This window comes from Amphiprion ocellaris, chromosome 12 (genome assembly GCF_022539595.1).
Source record: "Amphiprion ocellaris isolate individual 3 ecotype Okinawa chromosome 12, ASM2253959v1, whole genome shotgun sequence".
In the NCBI taxonomy this organism is placed as follows: domain Eukaryota; kingdom Metazoa; phylum Chordata; class Actinopteri; family Pomacentridae; genus Amphiprion; species Amphiprion ocellaris.
In genome coordinates, this window is record NC_072777.1 from 26,392,568 (window position 1) to 26,418,471 (window position 25,904).

Genomic DNA, 25,904 nt, shown 5'->3' on the forward strand with positions numbered 1-25,904 from the left:
GCTCTATGTATACATGGCCTATAAACATATCATCCATTCTCATCAGTAACAGCACAATCCCACCATGTATTTATCTGCTGTTGGTGCTATTACAATGCAAGTTAATATGTTAAAATGTAAAAGGATTCATTTTTATGTTCTAACAATATTAATAGTATGTTTAAGAACATGAAATGTTTGTATGTCAAAAGTTGAAATTAAAGGAGACACAACAATAATTAACTTTACTGAGTGGAAAAGGTGATATAAGATGAGGAAAAATGGCCAAAAGATTCTTAACACCAATAAGTTGTGAGAAAGATGATCTAATATTAGATAACAAACATGTGACAAGTTTAGTTAAAATAAAGTTCATTTTACTGATAAGATGAGGTGACATGACCTTTGCTAATGAGTTTAAAATCAGAGAAAACATGAGAAAAACTATGAAGTTGATCATTATTTATTGCTTTAATGACTTTATAGTGTTCTTTGAAACAGCTTTTATTTATCCTACTTTAGATTTTCCCTTTGATTTCAAGCAGCAACACATTTCAAAGCGACACAACAAGCTAAACAAGCTAAACTTGAGCTAAATCCATCCCCATGTTTCTGTCCTGACCGGTTCAATCCGACCCTCAAAGGCACAAACCTGCCACCACATCAAACGTCTTCTTTTTAGATCTCAGCACACACTCTCGCTTCTTGCCTCGATTTATCCTGGGAGTATTTGCCAACAACACATGCTCTCTTTCATCGACACCCACCTTCACACGTACAAAGTTACACACATTCGTATCTGGCAGCTGCCCAGCGCCACCACAGTCTTCTACTGTTGGTCCAGTGGAGCAATTTGGACGTTCATGAAATTGCTCAAGGGCATTTCTATGGCATAAGCTGAGGGGAGCAGGTCGCTTCCCTGAGCTGCATTTTTCTTGGCACGTCCAGGATCCATCTCAATCTTCTCGTCGGCACGCTTGTCCAAACTTCAGGCCGGCACATGTTGGAACTCGACCCTTTGTGTGATGACAGACGTGAAGCAAAAAAGCAGCGTCCAGTGAAAAGGCTTTTGGAAAGTTCTGGCAACAAATGAATAACTACTTTTAGATACCAGCCTGTACAGTTTGAAGCTATTTTACTTACGCCCTGAGCCAAATTTGGATCTCTGTCCTGTTTTTCTTTCAGCAGCAGATTTAGAACTTACTGAAGCAGTTTTTCCTCATTATAGCAATAATTACGTTATTTATTATTCTGGGTTTGATTTAATTGCATTATGTAAAGAAACAAGATTATGGGTAGAATTTGAATGTTGAATACATGCGTATGCCAAAAATATCAGGATATCCCATTACATCAAGTTGCATTTTGCAGTGTGCAGGCCAACATATAACATCGCATCATAGTATCTGGCACAAGTATTAACAACTCAACAGCTCACTTCACACAACAGACTGCGGCGGATATATGAGCATTATGGTCAAAGAACAAAGCGCAATATTGCAAAGAAGTGATCTCTATTGTGTGCATACTACATGCAAGAATGTGTACTTTTGCACAAGAATGTGTACTACGTCCAGAAAGTAAAAAATATGGGATTTGGAAAACGGGGTACAAATCATACAAGAACTTCTGTTCAAATGCTAATGCAATCCTGTCTCCCTAAAAATGATGTTCCTTTACAACTACCGTAAATGTAGCTTGTTCTGGCAACGTAACAGTATCGTAAAATATTCCATTTTTATAGAGCTAAAAATTCCACATTAAGAAGTTGCAGTCCAGAGGAGAACTTTTACCCAAGAGACTGGAGTTAATAATGGTCCGTGCTGGTTAATTATCCTTTGACTTAGGTTTTATTTTCACTCACTGTTTGGATTGATAAAAATATGACGATTTGGGTTAAAATACAACCCTTTCTGAACACGTTTAAAGCTTCTCTTCCATGTTCTGGGTTACCAGGGTGGCAATCGAATAAATGATTGGTTGACTGAAAAGGTGCAAAAATTGAATAAAGGAACAGAGTAGAACAGAATTAGATCTGCACAGAGGCTCATCATCTCGAAGCTAGAAGATCCCTGGTTTGTGTAGGAACATGACTTTTGGGAGACAGAGCTCATACTTACAATGGTGATGCTAAAATGCTGATGTTCACTATGTTAGTTTAGCATCCTAGCATGCTAACATTCGCTAATTAGCATTACACTGCATGCAAAGTACAGGTGTGGTTGATGGGAATTTCATTAGTTTTGCAGGTATTTTAGACATTGACCAAATTTTTAGTGGACTACAAGCTAGCAGAAATGTTAGGAAATCACCAAAATTAATGCACTTTACATCTGTGCCAAAGTTTTCTGCAATTATTTCAAAAGTGCTGTTAAAGAGAAGAAAATTCTGAGGATTACTAAAGGTGCATCACTTAAGATCATGGGTCTGTATAAAATTGGCGATAAATTGATAGATGTTGAGACAGTTTGGGGAAAAGTTTAAACCAGATTTACACCAGATGAAGGACATAAAATGAATTTACTGTCTGTGATCTCAGTTTTGGGCAGCACAGTTTTGAAGTGGTTAGTAGTCTTGCCTCACAGGCCACTTTAGGACTTTTTGTGAGGAGTTTGCATGCTCTCACTTTGCTTGCATGCATTTTGTCCTCACACAGTCCCAGAACATGCTTCGTAGGTTATTTAGGGGATTTTAAATCGGCTGTGCGTGTGCATGGTTGTCTGTCTCTTTGTGTTAGCTCTATGATGTACTGGTGAACAGTCCACACTGTACCATAACTCTCACCCAAAGTAAGCTGGGAGAGACTCCAGCCTCCTTTAGTGTTTTAAGTTGCCTAAAATGCCTCTTGTTTCACTGCAGACCTGACATTATATCACTCCCAAACCCAGTGCCAGACATCCTGGATGGTCATCCTCAGCGGTCCGACTGTGACTCAGTGTTCCAGGCGAACGGTCTCATCTTCTTTCATTGGAGTTCTCCGTTCATGTTGCTCTGCCCAGACCAGTCTGAACTGCCCCTCGCCGGGACACTGCAGCATCAAACGACATTTTTAATCAAGTGGTCAAAAGCTATTGCGCAAACATTCTAAAGTAGCTTAGGTCAACAGTGTCCCAGAGCCTGTTCTGTTAGCTGGAATGCTGCTGTACGCCGTGAACAGGCCTCTCTTTGTGTCCGAGTCCAGCAGCCTCACGCCACAGCGCACCGCTCTGGAATCCTGTTTGTTTTCTTTCAAATTTCTCAACCTAGTTCACTGCGATGTGGAAGCGCAGTGTGTTCGGGATGTGTATATGTGAGCGCGCATGCTAAGTGTGCATCTGTGTTTGTAGCAGCGCGGCAACAGTATGGCTCATTGAGCATGTGCTCATTTTTAAGCGTTGCCAAAGTTCACATGCTTTAAAGTGGAACATACTGCAGAGTGAAAATATTATAAACTGTGTGTAAATGCAGCCAGCCTCGGTGTAGGTTGTTAATGTGAGGAGTAACAGATAGATGCCTATTGGACTCGGCTTGGTGTTCTGTGGCCAGCAGGCTTCAATGAGGCACTTTTTTCCAACAAGAATTAGCTCCGGTCATTTTTGTGCGTCTGATTAAAACACCAGGCTTCTTTTCTTCTACAGTTAAACACAGACGGAACAAATCGAACCCCAGTTTGTTGTTTTGCATTGCTGCACACATTCATTTCTAGTCAATCCACTTATCTAACCAGTAATCTGCAATTATCCACAATACAGAGGGCTTGCTAACGCCCTCCATGCTGACTGGACAAGCACCTCAGGCCTCCCCTCTCCCTCTCAAAGTCCTCCTTTATCCTCATTTTTTCGCTGTTGGCTGACCAAACCAGAGGAATTCATTATCCCGGAAACCTCGCAGAACAGTGTGAGCCAAGCAGGCCAAGGCTGTTCTCCTTTCCGGCGCTTCCTGACAATGAAACCAAAGCAGATCATCAGCATGTCATTACCTCTGCTGATGACCACTGTTCTCCTGGCGGATGAACTGTAACCCTGGTTATCAGGAAGGAAGGGCTGTTATTATTCTCAGCTGCTTGTGTAAATGTTTCCTTTTCCATTCTGACACTCGCTGAGAGGAAAATCTCAAGCAAATCTGTAATTTTAGGCAACTTTGCAAAAGATCAGAGCACTAAAAGTGTCTTTGCATGCCTCATAATGAAGGCTATTCTTCTTTAACTGCTGTTTCATTGGAATTTACAGCAAAGAGACTGAATTGAGTGTAAAATGTTATTTCTGCAATAATTAGCAGAATTATCTATGCCTGCTTATCCTGTGTAGCTCACACTGTACAATACATGTGATACATCTTGGAGTACAAAAAGTATTCAGATCCTTTACTTAAGTAAAAATACTAATAAAACAAAACAAAAATATGAAAAAGTCATACTTAAGTAAAAGCATGCAGCAGCAAAATAGTAGTATAGTTCAAGTATAGCAGTAAAAGTTATGGTTTGGTTCCTCTGACTCATGTATTATTAGATTATTTACAGTGAAGTTACTGTTGGAGCAGCTGCAGGTTTGAACGACTGCTTTTATATTCAAGGACAGAAAATAAATCTGAGGCTCCAAACAGTGAGAGAGAAAAGAAGAAAAATTAAGATCCACAAATCTGTTTTCAGTTTTGTCTAATCTTTGATTTTTTTTCCTGAGATACTGGATCATTGGAACATTTATTGAAATGTTAGACGGTCAGAGGGAAATATCACAGTTTGGTGGAGCTATAAACAAGTCATAGACGGCTGAAATGTGAGCCTGACTACACAATACTTTTTACAAGAAGCTAAAAATGTTGGAAGGATTCATCTGAAACTATGAGCTTCTATTTTAAAAGCTTCTTCTGTTATCAGTTGTATCAAATCTTTAAAAAGATACATGTAATGGAATATAAAGTAGAATATTTCCCTCTGGAAAAGTAGTGAAGTGAAAGGAGAAAGTGGCAGGGAATAGAAGTAAAATACCTCAAAATTGCACAGAGGTACAGTACTGGGGTAAATTTTTTTACTTTCTTCTACTCCCCATTTGGCAAAGTCTGTTTAATTTCATCCTGTCAGGTTTAGTCCTATATAAGCTACCTGGTTTTAATACCAGCTGTATCATCTCATCTCACATTTCACTCATCATATCATTTGGCTTTAAAACTATTTTCTATTTCATTTTTTCCCCCACAGTATACTGAGTTTATCTCATCCCACCTTATCTCAGTAGGTCACATGAACCAGCTGTAGTAAACTCAACTACATCCTGACAGTTGAAGATAAATGCCTGACAAAAGCAGAAAGTAAAATAATTTCATCTGAAGTAAAGAGAAATGAAAGGAGAAAGTAGCAGAAAATGGATAAACTCAAGTAAAGTTCCTCAAAATTGTACCCAAGTAAGTGCACCTAGCTAGTTTCTATCACTGAGTACAATCTGGACCAGTCACCAGAGACACATGTACACAGGCAACCATTTACATTCACACCTGTGGTAATTTAAAATCGAAAATTTAACCAGACACTCTAAAAACCCAGAACATAGGCTGGTCAGCAAGTGGCATAAGGATTATGGTTACATCTGATATTTACCAGGCTCCAATATAATTTATCAGGCAAACTTGAACTTCTGTTATGTCCCAAAAATATAAAAACACTAAAATGCTAATTGGGTTTGTGTCTATTTTGTGCTTTGGAGTGAACCGGTGTCATCAGAAGGTGGTGCTGGGAGCTAAATGGCTGTAAATAACAGTAGAAGAAGAAAATCAAAACCAATTGTTTCTAATGCTAAAAAAGCACTCAAACCTAACAAACCAAAAAAATAAATAAAAAATGAAGAGCTATCTTGAGGAATTTTGTTAGGACAAAACTGGAAAACTTGTCATTATTCTTTCAGATCAGCTGGTATCGGGCATATCGCATGATGTCAGGAGTTTCAGCTGATCAGTCATTGAGTTAAATCTTCACTGCATCAGAACTTAATTGGAAAAAAGTGTCCATCTCAAGCAAGCTGTGATAGTTTGTTCATATTTGTCATAGAATGCATCAAAATGCCCAGAGACAACAAATGTAAATTAGCTGTTGTATAGAAATCTGTTAGAGAAGCATGGCTTTTATGGATTACATAATGATTTAACTGAATATGATAGTAAAGAACAGTGTATTAAAGGTATAAGCTATAGTTGGTAGTTGTCTAACATGCTGCACCCCATCATCAACCTGCTATACAGAAACAAAAGGCACTTACTTTTTCAATCACAATCGTATCGGGCAAAGCCAAGCCCAGGATGCAGTGATGGTGCCCCTACAAAATAGTGATTGGAGATTTGTTTTGGTGGAATATTTTCACACAGGGGGGCAAACACTGTCACTGAAATGAATAATTCCTTAACAGAAATTGGCAGAGCTACCTCACCGCACAATCCAAATCCTCCAAAAAACTAGAAATTTTCACAGTGGTCAATTGTTAGCCAGAAGTTGTTGTGAACTTCACGGAAAAAGTGAGCCTTGTACTTGCAATCTACACCTGGTGAGTGATTTTTGGCAAATACTTGATCTAGCTCTCAGCAAACAAAGCATTAACCACATTTTCCAAAGTGTCAAACAATCCCTCTAAAGCAATAAATTTGCTGAGGTTGTTGCTCCCATCTGCAGTTCAACAAAATCGAAGACCATTGCAAGATCTGATGAAAAGAACTGCGTGTTCTGGACACACACTTTGTTGGAGAACATATGGTGGATGATGTAATGCTCTCTCAGCAGTCCTGTTGTTGATGCTGCTGTTATCTCACATTGTGCTTCTTACTCCTGTCATGAAAACATCTCCCGCTATGATGTGTTTGACTCCGATTCAAACCCCTCCAGTTTCCAGTAACCTGAGGAAATGCCTTCCCTGGGCTGTCCCCACTAAATGCCACATATAGGCGGCCCTCTTTCTAATACTGCGGGGTAAGCTGCTCTGAAAAGCACCTCCGAAATACTCTGCAGGGCGGTGCGTCCTCAATGTCCTGCACCTGCATAAACACTGCAAGCCGCCCACCGCCCTGCCAGGCATGCTAAACCACATGTCCAAAAGGCAGCAGAATAACATACCTGGGAACAGTTACCGTGAGAAGCAGAGGTAACACAGAATACAGCCGACCGCAAGGAGGGTTGCAATCAGAAAGGCAGGTTGGGTTTATGCACGCTTAATGAAAGTCAGTAGGCCAGGAAAGGCTCTCTAGTGCAGACAAAACAGAGCATACGTGTGATATGAAACAAAGAAAAAACATGGAGAAACCACATGGGTGGAGGAATTAAAAAGGGGGGAAAAAATGTGAAATCAGATTGGGTGAGAACTTCGGAAACTTCAGGGGTGATTAAGCAAAGTGAACGAACGAAGGGTAAAAAAGGGGAGAACGTGTCGGCCGAGAAACGAGATCCTGAGACAAGCTTGATATTGACAGACAGAACACCTACCTGTAAAGACTCATGTAACCAGGACAAGGCCTCATATTCACACAGCATCACACGACACCTCGCCGTTACGCAACCGTCCCACCCTTCAATCATTGTGCTGCAAGTGAGATCTCACAAGGGGCTCTGGCTGTGCATGCTGCACTACTTTATGGCACGAGAGCCTCAGTTTAAAACTAGTGGACCTCTATGTTTAATCTAAATGATAGAAACGTCTAGAAAAGTCTTACTTCTGGGATTTAGATGCAAAAACAAAGATAATAGTAATCTCAAAAAGAGGAGTCGAACGGTTTATTACAGTGCACTCTGGCTGCACAGTTACAGTAAAATACCACACTATGCGTCATGTCTGGGCTCTATCTATAGTTACAAGTGCATTACCTCAGTTGTTAAAAATCTTTGTTCACTGCCGCCTCTTTGACAGATAGCTTCTTCCTGCGTCATCGCCTCCTCCGCCTCGGCCGCTGATGGATTTATACATCGACCCCGACAGCTGCAGAAACTCACAGTCGATGATGCTGGAGACGAATTTAGGGGGTAACACGCATGGATGATGCTTTTAAGTGGATTAAGACTTGTAAATATGACAAAGTAATAATCCCTGAAGCATACATTACAGTATAGTGTTGCCACGCCGCACTTTGACTCTTGATTAGCTGTTGTCATTGCGATAAAGACGTACTGGAAGGGAAAATGAGTTTTATTTAATTCATTTAAACCTTTGTGTGTTTTGTTTTCAAGTTAAAACTCAATATGAGAAATTTTGATAACTTATTTGGACATTTTGGTTCCAAGAGACAGGAGACAACTAGTTTAGCATAGCTTGTATTTGCTTTTTATTGGTTATTCTAGCATTTGTTTATCATTAATTATCCTAAATACCTATCAAATGTTTTTTTTTCATTGTTTTGGTTTCCATTAGTCTCTACATCTCTTCTCACCTTCTGCCAATCACTTGTAACTGCATTTTATGTGTTTCAGAAGTGCTATAAACATTAAGTTTAACTGATTGATTGACTGCTATGTGTTAAATGAGAACAAAAACTTCATATAAAATAAGGATGTAGCCACCATGACTTCACTCACTGGTTTGTAGATTGCTGTTTTGATCTGCATAGTTGGCATTTGCCCTAAAATATACCCTTCTTTATCATCTATTTTACTTTACCTTTAAATGGGACTATAATTTACAAAAAGAACATTGCACCACAATGAAGGAGGCTTGAAATTAGCAATTAAGACCATGAACTCATTAGTAAAATGTTTACTGAGGTGACAAATCAAGTGAGAATTTGGCTCATTTTCTCATAGACTTCTATACAATCAGACAGTCAGAGAAGTTGCCCCCGGCTGGTTATCAGAAAGAGTGCAGGTTTAAGACACTTTTGCGTTGGTTTCACTTTTCTAACATGGTGGTTACATAAGAGACATCACAGGGAAGAGAGTTACAGCTTAAAGAATCTTTGATAGAAATCTAGGACACAATCCCAGTCTTTGCTGCCATAATCATAAGCAACTGAGAGGCTGCAAGGAATCAAAAGTGTTTAAAAAGGAATGCAACAGGACTTTGCAAAATGCCGATCGTGTTACCTTGAAGATGTCAAAACTAATTTCATATTATTGTGGACTTGGGACACATTTTATGTTTTTATTGCTTTTTTCACGGCCAAGGTACATGAGGAGAAGAATATTTAGAATTCATCATCAAACCATCAAGGACAAACACAACACACAGTTGAAGATGAGAATCACCAGTGAGATATATGTTTATATTCACATAAAAACTTTTTTTTCTTGTCAGTTCAGGTAACAGTGTTGCTCTGCCATCGCAGAATTTATTCAGAGTTTACTAATTTGTCAGCTGGGACCCAAAACTATGATCTGTTAAAGTATTTTGGAAGAATTGTAATAATTTCATGTTTTCATAAGTTTTTTTTCAAACTTTAAACGTTGAATATCTCCAGAAATCAAACTTCCACACCCACAAAATTTGCAAAGGACACAGAAAACATTGTTTCCAGGAGATATGAATGATAAAAAGGCTCCAGTAGATGCCACGTTTTTTAATTATTGACCTTTGAAAATAGACAACAGTGCATCATTTTCAAACAAGAGTGGTATTGTGTGTACAGATGTTGGGTACACCCATATTTCATGCTGAAAATACAAACTTTAGTCATCACTTGACAAACTTTTGAAGCCTCTGACATTGGTAGATTTTCATGTTTGCTAAGTATGAAGTCTCCTGGTTACCCCGTGTTTAACATAATAATGCGATGAACTGTGGGTGGTTCTGCAGGTGAAGTTTGCAAAAATGAGATCTTATGATAAATGTGCAAAAAGGACTTGCAGACAAACCAGGAAACCTCCAACCAATCGTATTCTTGCACTGACTCAAGCCCGATGCGTAAAACTGAGCTTATGCATAGCAGAAATCTAACTTGAGACCATTTTAAGGATTCAATATCTGCAGAAGAATCCATATTTTATTCTGAAAATACAGTCTTTAATCCACTTTTGAGGCCTATAACATAGAATGTGGTGTGTGTGGAAAGTAGGGCTTCCTCTGGTAGCTCTATGTTTAACATAACAATGCTATGAACTGTGAGTAGTTCCCTCAGGCAAAGTCTGCAGCGTTACGGAAAGTGTGCATAAAGAGCTCAAAAACCTTTGCAAAGAAGCCCTCATGCAATAGATGACTGACAGCAGTACAGTCCTTAGCACTTCACAGGAAGGCACCTGAAAGTTTTTGAAAGTTTTTGGATTGGGCCTATAGGTGAATTCAACCTCAAAAGTTTCAAAAAATTTCAAAATATTCCCCAAAGCTGACGTAAGCCGGCTGTTGTTCACCACATAAGTTAATAATCCTCAGCGTGTTTTACTTGACACTTAGTCACCGGCCCACTATTCTCTAACTTTTGCTGCCTGACTCACCCTGACGCTTAGAGTGGAAAACATGTTTCTGGCCGTCTGTCTGTGCCGAAGTAGGAGAAACATGTGAAAACGGGGTTCGTCTGCTGCCAGTTTGACAGTGAGCTGAGTGATAACTCTGCTCTGCGTCATCACTTCCTCCTCACCTCGCTGAGGAATCCGCCTTCCGCCGCTCCAGCTGGGGGATGATGTTGTGAGGAGGATGATGGGAGGATAATATTTTCCACTAACCGGCACCTAGAAGCTGCAAGATAATGAGCACTCAGTCAGAGTACGGGACAGAATCGGGTGTTTTCTTTATTTATCTGCAGATATGTGAACATAAAATCAATTGCAAGCTCTTAGACGATCATTTATTTATGTGTTTATCATCTGTTTACTCATTTAATGTTAGTGCAGCTTTGTGTTTAGGTTAGTTAAGTGGCTTTCAACCAGATCCGCATGTTGGTGTGGAGGTTGCATAATGGTCCAAGAAAAGAGGTCAGAGAAAAAGACTTGAGGTCCACCCAAAGATATATTTTCATCTCTAGAAGGCTTTTGGAAAGTTGGACTCAGCATGTTTTGATGGTATGGAAAACTGATCACAGGGTTAAACTTATGAAACTGTACTCTAGGAAGTAATTCAGGGTTCTTATTATGCCACAGTGTAATTACATGCATGTCTGTGAGTCAGAAATTTGGATTTATGAATTTAGATCAACCTTTTAAGTTGCAAATATCATTTTGATGAGTTGTGTTGACATAAAAACTGTTGGTAATTGCATCGACTTAATGTTGTGTGTAAATAAAACTTTCTAGATTCATTCATTCATTACTAAACAAGACCTGTTGTACCTTAGTGAAATTGGAATAACTTAATTTTTCTTTACCATGAGTTTAGTCCCCACATCTATTTACTGGACATGCCTGGAAAACATCAGATATCCATTTCCTTAAAGCAATGAATCTGAGAATATTCCCAAGTATGATATTAAAATAAAGCCGAGAATAAATCTTTATGGCCAAACTTCACAGTTGCACCCTGAAAGTGATGGATGATGGACATCTCTAGAGAATTTAACTGGACCATCTGTCTGTTGGATGCTAACTTTCAAACTTGTATCCATTATCTGTATATATTGTGGAAAAACTACTTGGTACAACTTCATTTTTATCAAATTAAAAACCTGTGTTTATGCTACCAATAAGCAGCATAGCACAAGTAAGTGGTAATTTAAAATATCTTTTATTATACACTGAAAAACGATTATTTGGACGAACTTAGATAAATTGTTTTCATTGGAAACATGCAACAGAGTCAAGTTTATCCAAATGAAATTAAGAATGAATATTAATGCCACTGGTTTAAGCTACATGTCTCTAAATAAGTTAATTCCATTGAAATTAACAGACAACAGACAACTTTAAAAAAAAATTGAGTATTGTTCGTCAATCCAAATGTACACATAAAACATTGACTTTTCTTTACTCTGTAATCCTACTAAAAGAAAACAAAAGTTGAGTTGCAATAGAAAAAATCTGAAGAAACGTCAATGTCAGATGCACAACACTAAAGGAGTATTAAAGCTACATTTGGCACTTTCGCTGGAATAAAGGGACAAAATGTCATTTCAAATTTGTAGAACTGACAAAAGTAAACTGAATTTATCAAAGAAGAAAGACAAATGAGATTCACTCAAATACACTTTATAAAGTGGAGCGAAAAGGCTAATTTCATGAATTTAGTTTGTTGCTTGGACAAAATTTTAGCAAAAGTTGTCATGACTCAACAAGATTGATGCAAATTGTATGTTTTATTATTGTTATTCCCAAGCATTTGTTTTAAGAGTGTATACTGTCCAATGAAAAGGAATTTCAGAGTCTCTGTTCTCTACTTTGAAAGTCTGGTTGGACTATTTTTCTTTGTACTATACACAAAAATAAATCTACCAACAACCAGCACTGTAAAAACTGGATTTTAACTGCAGCTCAAATAAAGTAGTGCTTCAAATTAATCTTTATCTTTCTGCTTTGATGATGGCTGTTTACTTTTGTGAATTCTACCAACCGGAAATTGCACTTTGTCCCTTGTTCTGATTTCAGCAAAATTAGGTTTACTGCTCCTTTGACGTTGTGTGTCTGATGTTTCTTCAGGCTTTTTTTTGCTGCAACTCAGTCTAGGATTTCTCCGAGTAGGATTACAAAGTAAAGAAAAAGAAAGTAGTCCAATGAGAAAACCATGTTTTACATTTTATGTTTGGGTAAGGCAAGTACTAAAGTTGGGAAAACTGGAAATTTCAAGTTGTCTTTCCTTAAATTCAGATTGCAGCAATGCTTGTTTGAGACGAATCACATGACTTAAGTAGCTTTAACCAATGGCACACACTTCTTTTGGATTAGCTTCATTTAGTTGTGTTACTAATGAAAGGAATGCAGATCGTCTGCTTTATGTACATGTAACTTCATTTTACTTGTTAACTCTCAATTGTAGCAATTTATAATGATCCAACAACTCTGTTTTCAGCGTGCAGAAGTCATGGAGGGCTACTGTAGGAGCTACTTTTAGAGAATCACTGAGCAGCATCAGACCAGCTTTGACCTTCCAGTTCTCAGTTATGATCACAGAGGGTCCGATTGCCACCAGACAGACAGACAGACAGACAGACGGACTCGGACGGAGGGTGGAGGCTGCAGTCTGACCTTGCAGCTCGCAGACAGACGAGGCCTTTGGTTCCAGACAGACAGGGAGGGGTTCTGTTCGCCGCTCTGCACAAAAACTGCATATCTGGAAACAATTAGCGCCGATGGGAACCCTGGCAGGAGAGTTTCTGGACGGCAGCAGCAGAACTCTGTCAGGATCAGTGGAACAGTTTGCTCTGCTTTGTTCAAAGTCACAAAAGATCATTTCATTACTCAGACAGGATCTCACCAAGCAGCTGTTCGCGTCCTCTCGCAGAGAACATTATCTTTGTTTCACTGAGGACACATTTATGTTCACGCTGACGGCTTAGAGGAAGGAAAAGAGTTGGAAAAACAATGTTGTCACCTCAGACTGACCTGTAAAAACAAAAAATCTGTAAAATAAATAAATAAAACAAACAAAAAGGCACAAAAATCTGACTCCAACTGTAGCAAATATCTGTAAAGTAATGACAGATTATTTTTGATGTGGACATTATTTACAGTTTTGCCATGCTTTTTAAAAATGTTTTATTTTTTTATTATTATTTTTTTAACAGTTAACAAGTAAATTAATACTTTTTGGGGAATTTACTAAATATTATTTTTCTTAACAAAACAAGGAAAATATATAAAATAACTGCTAAAAAAGTCATTTACCATTTTTAAATCCTCAAAATGCAGAAAATGTATTTCAAAGAACAGAAATAAATCTAAGTTTTTCAATGCTTTTTAAATACAATGCAAATGGTGTAGATGTACGGTAAAAAGCTGCAAAAGAAGAAGTTACCTTTTGCAAAAACTAAGATATTTGATGTGAAAAGTTTTTCAGATGTAGCCATTTTTGGGGGGTTAACTTGCAAATTAATGTGTTTTTCTGTGATTCTACCAGATATTATATTCAATTTGATACAACAGAAGAAAAAATCCATATTTTTTTCTGTCACAATACATTTATCTATAATATATGTATGTATATATATATATATATATATATATATATATATATATATATATATATATATATAATACATACAAAAAGAAGTTTTTTCTGTTTTTTACTAGATATTATATGTAATTTAACAAAACAGGGAAACTCTCAAACAACACTCAAAGCAATTATTTACAACTTTTAAATCTTTAATATACATATTTTTTCTTTAAAAAATTGGAAACCATGTAAATAAAACATTCTTCAGTCTAATGCTGTAGCCCAAATTACTATTTACAAAAAGACTTTTTTTTTTTTAACATGTAGATTTGTATTTTTTTCTTTGATTTTATTAGTTATCTGTAATTTAACACATTGGGAAAAATCTATAAAATAATAGTAAATAAAAAGACAGTTAAAATTTGTTTAAAAACACATTTTTTGAAGTTTAAATGTTGTGTTGCTGTGCTTCCCCCTTCACCTTCTTTAAAGCTCAGATCTGTTGCTGACTTGTTCTTTACATATTGTTTAACTCCAGACATCGAGCAGATTCTGTTCTTTTTATCGTCCGACCAGATTTCATAGGTGAAGCCAGAAGTCCAGCAGTGATGAGAAACTCCTCATCACACATTTCCTTAATAATGTCAGAGGAGTTTTTTTCTCCTTTATGTTGTTGTTGGTGCCAGGAGAGGAATCTGCGGTTGGTTTCATGTCTAAACCGCACAGTAACTGCTTTGAAGTTGATGGATTTGAGTCATTAGTCATGCAGTTGTTAGTGCTACTATAATTTAGTGTTACATAAGGGCAGCAGACAGCATGTACAGACACAAAGAAGCTGCAGACAGACGTCCTCTAACAAACACTTTAATCTCAGCAACACAGTGATTCTCTGCACTGATTTCAGGTCAGTTTTCAGGAAAAGCACCGGCTTCAGCCTGAGAAAACTCATTACTCAGTAATGCTCAGCCTGTGTTTGTGTCTTCTGGGGCTCTGGAGGAGTTTCGTCAAGTGTTACAGAATAATCCCCATGATGACATCAGGATTTTCACAGCTTTGGTCTGTGAATTTTAACAGAAAGCAAACTGGAACTGTGGAGTCAGAAGGGTTCGGACGCTGACCAGGCAGGGAGGGACGGAAAAATACAGAAAATACAGAAGCTGCATTAAAGGAAATGTAGGATCGAGCATTTTTAGAGGTTGAACTATAGACTTTAGCATAGAATAGAATCTTTCGTACCATATATCTATCTATCTATCTATCTATCTATCTATCTATCTATCTATCTATCTATCTATCTATCTATCTATCTATCTATCTATCTATCTATCTATCTATCTATCTATCTATCTATCTATATATATATATATATATATATATATATATAAAAACTTTGTGACGATCTGTTAACATAATGTGTGACGTGTTTCTCAATGAGTAAAACTGACCATATCTGAGCTTGGAACCATTTTCCATCAAAATCAATTGATTCTAAGCGTCTCATTTAACAATTCACCAAAAACAAAGCATCTGCTGCAGATTCTGTAGAGACAAAAAAACCTTCAATGCTGCATCCATGAGGGTGTCACTTTGTCACCTACCTAAGCACTTCTGCAGACCATGTTCACCTCTTCATGGCAGCAGTCTTCCCTGATGGCTGTAAACACTGTTCAGGAATAGATTGAGGAACACGACAAAGAGTTCAAGATGTCGAATCGGCCTCCTGTATTGTTTCCTGAAACCACACCACACCTTCAGAGGTCTGTAGAGTCCAGGCTTTGACCAATCAGAGAAGAGGATTGGTGTTTAATTAGAAGACAAAAAAGGGATAAAAATCATGTCATATGATCCAAAATAGGGCTGCATAATTAGTAATCAATTAGCAAAAAAACTACTTAAAATATTGATTAATGCCAAACATTTGATGATCCCAGACTCTCAGGTTTGACGTTTGATGTTTTTTCTTTGTCATAGTTATTTGAATCTTTTGGCCTTTAAATATTGGTTCAAAATAATGAAATGTCGGTTAATTTTTGTATGTTTTCTGAAGCTTTATAGACTAAACAATGACTTGATTAAATGAGAAAATAATCTAGTAAATAATAATGATGATCAAACTTGGAAGTCCTTAGTATTGGTCAGTGGTCCAAAAAGCATCCAATGAACTCTGATTTTAAATGTGAATTGCTCTATTGATACATAGATAAACCATAATCAGCATAAATTATGATTCTAAATCTTCCTTATTAAAGCTGCAAAAGATTTCTGCAGTAACGTGTTAAAGCCTCTTTCCATCTAAATGAGTGAAACGAGGTAAATACTCAGCGACAAGTAGGTAAACAGCTTGCAAATAATTAGAGTGTTTGATTGAGGTGCACTAAATGGAGATTTGTGTTACTGGCAGCCTGAATAATCGGAAACTAGTCAACAAGCCGTGCAGCAGGTACACAGTGAACAAACAGACTGTAAAAGCAGCCGCTAAGCTTTACAGGAATCTGTGTGAGAGCTCAGTTCTCCTGCTGACAGCCAGTAAATAACCATCCAGTAAAACCAGGCTGACATCCAGTAAAACACACACTAACACAACCAGGCTGTCAGTTCATCCAGCCTCAGCGTGAGAGAGGAAAAACCAGGCCTTTAAGAAGGTCTAATTGTAGAAAAACAGAGCGTTAGCTTGGTGTAGAGGAATGTTAAGGTAACATCTTGACCTGAATCGCTGCACATCACGGAGAGAAACACCTGTCAGGGAGGAAAAAGCCACAAAGCAACACGTCTGCTTGGAGCAACATTTGCGTTGGCAGCCAATGAGACGAAGCAGCAGCGAGTGATTAAAGCCGATGTTTTTATTCAAGGCTTTTACAGGAAGCTAATTAGCCGAGGTATGCAGTCGTGTGCCAACCTAATAGGAGGAAACTGCCGTTCTGCAGGGAGGAGGCTGCAGAATATGTATTTACAGTCACTGAGTCCTGCTGCAAGACGTTCGGTTCAAACTGTTCACAACACAGACTCAGTTTTTTTTCAACATGAAAAAGTTAGGATGTGGTCAAGTTAGCTGGCCTACAAGATGAGTAAAACTGAGAACATTCAAAATGGGGTCATGCTTTTTTTTCTTTTTGTACCAAAAAAGTTTGAATAAACTGTAAAAATCTGGCAGCAACAGTGTCAGAAAAAATATGTTAAAAATAGTTAAAATAGCAGCAAATGTTTGTAAAATACTGAGAATTTTTAACTGATTTGAATAAAGTAAAAGTGTCATTTCACAGTGACTTTGTAAGACATCAGATTACTATTTGCAAAAATGCAAATTGTTTAATGTGGACATCAGTATTTTATAAAATAGTTTTGCCTATTATATTTGCAGTCAGCGTGTAAATTCATACTTTTTTTTACTATGATTTTAATCAAAATTATACAGAAATAGGAAAATCTGTAAAATAACAGTTTAAACACAACTTGCCAATTATGTCTTTAATATACACAACTTTTATTTCAAATAATGGCAAATATCTGTAAAATAATGATTTTTTTTATAACTACAGCACAAAAAAATCACATTTTACAATTATATAGTAGTACGGTATATGAAAACATTAAAAATGCATAATTTTAAGCCAAATGTTCCAATAAAAAAATATTTTTTTAATTTTAATTTCTGCTTTTTTAAACAGTCAACTTGTAAATTAATACTTTTTATGTGATTTTACCAGTTATTATCTGTAATATAACATTTGTTTAGAAATGATTTGCCATGTTTGAATTCTTAATATACTTATTCTTGCTTCAAATAACAGAAAATAGATAATACAACAACACTTTTTGCAGATTTAAATACAGCAAAAATAATAGTGTCATCTAAAAGCCAAATGTTATAAAACAATGAATTTACTCCTTGTAAAGATGTCGATTTTTATGTGGAAATGATGAGGACTTTTGCGTGCATTTTGTACAGGTTATTTTTCCATGTCATCTTGTATATTAATACATTTTTTGTGATTTTACTACGAGAAGAAAAAACTATTTCATTAATGAAAAATAATGAGAATTTATTGTTTTGGGGTTTTTTTTGCGTTAACATGTCTATGATATACTCATTATTATCTGCAGTTTAGCTAGATCACATGATAACAAATTGTAGTTGCAAGCTATTTTTAAAAATCAATTTTTTTTACAGTGTAACTGGATGTGTCTGCACACAAAAACACAACAGAAACTTACTGCTACAAATGCGTTTATTTTACTAACAGCTGTAAACCTCACTGAACAGAGCAGCTTTTGAGTTCAGTGACATCAAAACATGTCACAAGAGCGAAATCTAAAAGACATAACCGAGATGCTGTTGCTGAGGTGAGTTCAAACAGGGAAAATGTCAAATGTCTGGCACAAAAGCACTTAAATGTCCTTGTACACTCAACACAACATCTCTCGCTGCTGGTGAACAATATTGAATTAGTTCACACAGTCGAACCCACAGAAAAGAAGCACTTTCTTTGATTTTTGCTGCAGCGTTCACAGCTGACCTTGTCAAAACTGTCACCGGTCGACTCTCACAGCTTCACCTTCACCTCCAGATGCTGCCATGTGATTGGTTCTGTCAGTTTTACTGTAAAATCCTTTTACTTGGCAGAATTTACTTCACCAGCTGCAGCTCACAGAGTTTTTATTCAGTGTTGAACTGGAAACAGCTGCTCTGGTTCTCGAAAAGTTCCTATATGAACATTTGTTTGGACAAAGAGAAAAGTAAAAAGGTGTAACTGTCAGAATGAACCGACACCAGAATATGCAGCAGCTCCATTGGCATCAGTTTCTGGCTGTGAAACTGTGAGATGTCTGTGTTTTGTCGGCCCGTTCTGTTCTTCTGGCTGTTGTCCGTGTCATGCGACTCGCAAGTTTCTTCTACTTTGCAAATAGAAAGAGCAACAAAGTTCATTCGAGGAGACTGGAAAAGTGGAGGAGGCAGAAACTGCAGGACTTTACTCCAGAGACTGTGTCTAAATCCTGAGTGAGGTCATTGTTTTGAGCTGTTTTCAGTCACTGTTTGCTTTAGTTTACGTAACAAAACTAGCCGGTTAAGATTAGCCACCAAAAAGACTTGGTGGGGTTCAGGAAAAGGTGCTGGTTTGAGTTGAAACATACAAATAAAGCTCCTGTTGTTTTCTATGTCACTTGGATGTTTCCAGACAGTCTGTAAAAAACATATTATCTCACAAATTTACAATTTTTTATATTTTCTGTGCAACGAGATTATTTGTCGTTTTGTATTTTTTAAAAAAAAGCAACGGTGCCTGAAAAAAATGTTGAAAATTACGGAATACTGTCATAATCAAAAATGGTGAAAATAACAGCAGTTATTGGTAAAATAATGATAATTTTTGGCTGATTGGAATGAAGTAAATTTGTGTTATTTTACAGTGACATGTTGTAAAATAACAAACTAATATTTGTTAAAAATACAGATTTTTTTTTATGGTGACATGACTACTTTATAAAGAAGTTTTGCCTATTTTTTCTGTTGATTGTATGATCAGTCCTAACTCTAGTCTGTAAAAAAACATTAAAATCTCATAAATTTAAGGCCTTTTATGTTTTCCATATTTTAACAAAAGTGGGAATATCTGGAAAATAACAGTTAAAATTTGATTTACCATTTTCCCAATCCATAATATTTCTTTTTTTTTCAAATGACAACAAAGATCTTTAAAATAATTATAGATTTTTCGCATTTTAAATACAGTAAATAACAAATGACTGTTTCTGTTTCAGAGGGAATGAAGACATATGTAAATGATTAAGATTTACAAGTGTTGGCAGGCAATGGTAGAGGAAGTAGACACATGCTTTGCCTAAGTAAAATGAAAAATTCCACACCGTAAAAGCTAGAAAAATACATTGAATTGTCTATTTTTGTTGGCTCTGGATGCTAGATCTTATAAATCTCACTTCACAGAACACAAACGTGTTTTTAGAACACTTTCATGTCAGCAATATATATATATTTGCAAATCTAAATCTAGTTGAAGTACAAGTATTCAAATATTATCACAAAATTGTGCTTAAAGTAATAAAAGTTAAAGAATTCAGTGCAGACTCTTGCCTCATGTGACAATTGTACAGTTATATTTTCTATTATTTGCTCATCATTACTCTTGCATTGATGTAAAAGCAGGATTGTACTGTTACCAGTGATTAAAGTGGACTTAATTTTAGACTATTAATGAATATTTCTATGATGCATTAACCTGCTAATTATTTTCTACACTATTTGCTTATTTAGTTTGTAGAAATTCAGAAAATAGCGGCAAATGCCGTCATAATTACCAAATAAATAAATATAAGACACCTTCACTGTGCTTCTTTTGTCCGAACAGCAGTCCAAACCTCATAATGATTTTTAAAAATTATTAAAATTATTAAAATTATTTACAGAAATAGCAGCAAATCATCACATTTAGAAGATGGAACCATGAATGTGCTTTTAAAAAAAAGATTTAAAAATTAGATGGTTGCCAATTTTTTGTAAATTGACAAATAAACATTTTAGTTGCACTTCAATGAACTGCTTGGCTAGCATAATCTATAACAAAACATTATATTTATCATTTCTTCATATGTTTTGTGTGCGAAAATGTTTAGTTTGTAAACTAACTAAAGCAGATATATGCAGTCAAGTAAAAAGTACAATTGAAGTGTACAAGTAATAACTTCTATAATAACAATAACTTTATTTGTTTTAGAACCTTTCAAAACACACAGTTAAAACGAGCTATTGCATAAAAGCAACAAGATAAAACAATTAAAATAAAAAATAAACAGTGAGATCCCATAAAAACACAGTGAAATCGTAAAAATTAAAGAAGCAGGCCATATGGTAAAAGTGAGTTTTAACATGAACAAAAAAGAATCAAGCAAAGTACAAGTAACTCAGATTTGTTAAGTGTAATATTTGCATGAGAAAAATTCCACCACTGTTTGTAGGAGTACTTTTGTAGCTTTGCAGGAAGTTAATTTATCACTTACAGAACTAGAACTTCTCATCTAACTGTGATTTGTGAGGAGTTGCTGAATGAGCTCCAGTTTAAAGCTTCTATTGTAGTTCTGCAGCTCTGTGTGTGGCCAGAACCTTTTTATATTTTTAGAAAGCCATCATCTGCAGAGGGAAGAACATGTGTCCGCTAGTGGACGCTTCATGACCCGGAGAGTTCAGGGGGTTATTCAGCACCAGACGTCTAGAAAACTGGATTCTTTTGCACATCTTTGCAGGAAAATGTGGCTGAATCTGATGCAGTTTATGACTTTGTGATGAAATATTGGAAGTTTCGCTGCCAAAACTCTGCAAACCTGGTCCCGTCCGACCATAGTGGTTCACTGTGAGGTCCGGAGGATGAGATCCAGGATTAGAAACCGTCTCGACCTCCAGCTGAGAGGTCACGGAAACAGAACGGAGGCCCACATGTGTTTGGGTAAAAACCACCACCTGACTTCCACGTCCATGTGTGTGGCACTCAATCTGCCGCCGGGATGAGCTTCTGCTGTTTGTTGAAAGAGTCCGAGTCCGAAATTCTCATCAGTCTAAACACTTTCCAGGATTTAAATAGGCAGTTTCCACTCGACTCGCTCTCTCTCTCTCTCTCTCTCTCTCTCTCTCTCTCTCTCTCTCTCTCTCTCTCTCTCTCTCTCTCTCTCTCTCTGCACCTCCTGTTATATCTGTTCAGGCTAGTTTCCACCTGTGAGCTGCTTTTAGTCAGAAATTCTTTGTCTGCAGGAGATGAAAGCCGAATATCTTCCCTCTAACTGAATGATTTATGAGGAAATTTGCCCCAATGCAGCGCACCTTTCAACCATGGCCCTCTGGCACTGAAAATGTCAATATATTACACCCCAAGTAACCCTAAACCCACGTATTCGGTGCATGTTTCCAGCCTGAACATTTTCCACCACTCCGGGCCTTTAAATAGACGCAGTTTCCATCTCGACAGTTCATCTGCCCACCAACCCCATTGTTAAATCTCAACAAATCATCCCAGGCTCCAGATCCATTATTAGTTTCCACCACTGGGCTCCTCACAGACAGAAACTTTCCATCACTTTCCTTTCATCTGTCTGTAATTGACCATTGTTAAACAGATCGCCGTCGTTTGAAAACCAAGAGTGTTTCCTCAGACGGGCTTCAAACTGTGAAAGAAAGCAGCGATTTAACCTCCCAGCACGTCTTCACTAGCTTGTTTGCTTTGCCAATGATGACACAGGAATGCTTTTCACTCATTCTACTGTCTTGGCAGGCCTCCTCTCTTGTTCAGAAATACGTGCTCACCGAGAGGCTGTTAAAATATCGTAAAATGCAGAAAAACAGTGTGTTCTCTCCCAGCTGCCACCATGTTGTTTTCAGCTTTTCCACTCTTACCGTCTCTCTGCAGGCAGCCAGAGAGTTCAAAGCGGCAGAAATATGCAGGCAGGAAAATCATTTTGAGATCTCGGTTTCGTGTTCAGTTTATACAGTGGTATATAGATGGTTTGTTTGAAGGCTAAAGCCACGGAACATTCCTCAAATAGCCTGCCAGCTACCGCTAATGGAATTCAGTTTAATGGACAGCTGAGTGAAGGTAGCACAGCGAAAGCTTCGAGCGTGGATTCAGTCTGAGGAAAAACACTCAAACTGCTCATATACATTCATAAAGTGAAGTAGAATCAGTAAAAACAGACTATGAGCTTCATATAGGCAGGATTTATTACAGGACAGTGCTATTAGACTCTACAAAACAATGTTTGGACTCAACCAGAAATGAACATTTTTCATCTTTAAGACAACTTTGAATGAAATTACAGTGGGGAAAACAAGTATTTGACACACCACCGAAGTTTTCCCACTTACAAAGAATGGAGAGGTCTGTAATTTTTATCGTAGATGATCACATTGTATCGTTTTTAAAAAATGTATTTGCATTTTATTGCATGAAATAATCTGGCTCTCACAGACCTGTTAGTTTGTCTTTAAGAAGCCTTCCTATTCTCCACTCATTACTTGTATTAATTGCACCTGTTTGTTTTGTTACCTGTATAAAATGTGGACACCTGTCCACATCAATCAATCAGACCTCAACCTCTCCACCAGGGGCAACACCAAAGAGCTGTCTAAGGACACCAGGGACAAAATTGTAGACCTGCCCAAGGCTGGGATGGGCTACAGGATAATAGGCAAGCGGTTTGGTGAGGCGGCAACAACTGTTGGCACAATTATTAGAAAATGCAAGAAGCTCAAGATGACTATCAGTCTTCCTCGGTCTGGGGCTCCATGCAAGATCTCGCCTCGTGGGGTATCAGTGATCATGAGAAAGGTGAGGGTCCATGTTTAGTGTGGTACACACCATGTGACCAAACAGCACAGTGACTACTTGTAACCCTATAAATAGGCTGACTGACTGATTTCAAGTTTCAAGTAAGACAGCTTGTAATGAAAATATGTTAAACCAACAAACTAAATAGACTTCAGAGAATAATTGGTAACATAAAAACAAGTTTTTAAGTTGGTTAGTTATTATAATTTATCACCTAATGGTTGAAAATCCAAAGATTTTTTTGTGGATTTCTCAAAAAAAGTGAAGTTGGTCCAACTTGTTTTTTTTATTATTTATAAAGAACTTTAAGTGTAATGTATTTTTTTCCATACTTATGAACATACAGTTTTGAAGATGACAAACAAAGATATTTTTAATGACCACCATTAGTTTTGACTTATTCAAAAGGAAATTTAAAGTGCTTCATTAAGTTTTTAAGTTGGCAAATTCAAAAAGATATCTTGCTTAACTGTTTACAAATCATTAAATTTAATTTCATTAACATAAAATGTAGTTCTTTGTTTCATTTTTGAGCCATTTTAAAACTTAAAAACATGAATTCTATTTGACTTTAAATTAGTTAAATAAATATGCAGCCGATTAAAAATTAAATTGTTCCAACTAGTATTTTTTATGTTATTTAAAAGAAGTCAAAGGAAGGAAATATTATATACTTAATTACCCCAATTTTTAAGTTGGCAAATATAAAAAATTAAGTTGCTCCACTGTTAAGTAGGTAGGATGTTGGACTTAAAATCGAGAAAATAAAGTTATTCAGTTGAATATGGTTAACCTAAAATGTCACTTTTCTATTTTTGTGCTATTTTTTGTTTTTATTTTGTGTTTTCGTAGTTTGAGAAAACAGATATGATGGAAAGTTGCTCTGTATTGTTCTCAAATTAAGCTATCATTGTTTCTTATTAGAATAATCAAAACAGTTCTAAACATGACAAAGGTTAAATGTTTACTATGTGAGGGGGCAGTTCTAACCTAAAAACGAAGTTATCAGACAAATTCAGGTTAACTTAACTTAACGTTCAGTTTAAAATCAACTAATGTAGAAATCTGATTTTAAACTACACATAATATTAAGTTTATGCAATTACCAGCATTATTATGTCAACATAAAGGGTTTTCTAATGCCTTGCAACATAACAAATTGAATTTTCTTATGTTTTAAGGCATCTAATTAAATGATGGGAAAAAGCTTTGTCAAATTACTTTTTACAGACTTTTTATAGATGTAAGATCTGGATGTACCTAATAAAATGGCAGCAGAGTGTACAAATACAGTACAGTAAGTTCTTCTGCATGTCTGCCTCGGATAAATGCGTCCACTAAACCAAACGAGCACGAAATGGAAAGTACACAAAAGCCGAATTAAAGACAGATGATTTTAGAAGCACTATGTGTTCTATAAATGTTCTAAATCGGAGCCTCAGAACAGACTGTCAATGCTGATGTTTATCTTCCTGTTTAGTTCTTTGGGAAGCTCTGACTGCAGTTGCTGAATACAGTCAGTGTGTGGGAACCACGGAAACGGTGACGGGACGAATCACACAGGAGCGCTCTGTGACGTCAGCATGACGTATGACATCATCAGCCGCCGTGGTGTGATGGAACAGGCCAGGCGTTTGAGAGTCCTGGGAATGATTTCCACTTTCCGAGCCTGACGGAGGGAGTAAACGAGGTATTAGCAGGTCGTGATGCGGGCCTGTAAAAATGCAGCGTGGACAGACACCAAGTCTGTCACCTCCACACGTCCTGAAACTGGAAAACTACCAGCTGACATGCTTCTGTGGCATTGTGATGTCACAGTGCAAGTGTGGAAGCAGCAGCAACGTATTGAGGTCATGAATAAATCCTGACTGGGACGGTGGAGGAAAACTTGACCTGGAATTACCATAAGAGTCTGAGCTAAGAGCTAAATAAGGAGCATCACTGCATCACACTGTTCAACATCACCAAGGAATTCAGCCAAATAAACTCTGCTTCTCTAGTTCATGTAATGTAAATGCATGAATTTTATAGTTAAGATGTCAATTTTTTATTTTAAGGCCATTTAAGAACTTAAGAAAACGAGACTAATAACTTTGATTAAAGTTAGTTGAATGAATGAACACCTAAAAGTTCACTCAACTCATTAAATTACATTTATATTATGTAAGAATATTAATTTCATAAACAATGAACAAAGATTTTTTTTGTTTTAAGGCCATTTAGGAACTTAAAAACATAGGTTCTTATTATTTAAACTGAAATAAGTTGAATTAATGAACAGCTAAAGGTTCGCCCAACTCAATAAATTAAGTTCAGATGATGTAAATATATGAATTTTATAATTAATTTAACTTTAAGATTTTATAGGCCACAAACATGAGTCCTAACTTTTTTTGAAAATAAGTTTGATGAATGAACAATTGAAAGTTCACTCAACTCATTAAATTAAGTTTATAAGAAACTAAACTAGCATTATTGGAAATTTAGACTCCCCCATAAACTTTTATTTTTTTTTTTTTTACTATTTCATAGGACAGAAATGTTGGAACTTGCTAGTACTGGTTGTTTCTCATTATAATAATCAGAAATATTCTTACTACAACAAAGATTAGTACTGGGTTTATTCCGTACACCTGTAGATTTA

The 25,904-nt window shown here is 36.7% G+C and overlaps 1 protein-coding gene and 1 long non-coding RNA gene across 2 annotated transcripts in view; both read left to right on the forward strand.

Moving 5' to 3' along the window:
• stx7l (syntaxin 7-like) overlaps positions 1-8,485 on the forward strand; it is a 33,727-nt gene extending 25,242 nt beyond the window's left edge. The window contains exon 10 of the mRNA XM_035942424.2: positions 7,839-8,485. Coding sequence (XP_035798317.2) covers positions 7,839-7,955 — 117 coding nt within the window. The 3' untranslated portion in view covers positions 7,956-8,485. The remainder of the gene's footprint in view (positions 1-7,838) is intronic.
• Positions 8,486-17,791: 9,306 nt separating this feature from the next.
• LOC129350251 (uncharacterized) lies at positions 17,792-25,264 on the forward strand. Its single transcript, XR_008603600.1, has 2 exons — positions 17,792-23,260; positions 24,741-25,264. It is a non-coding gene; the product is annotated as an uncharacterized LOC129350251 (long non-coding RNA).
• Positions 25,265-25,904: the final 640 nt, after the last annotated feature.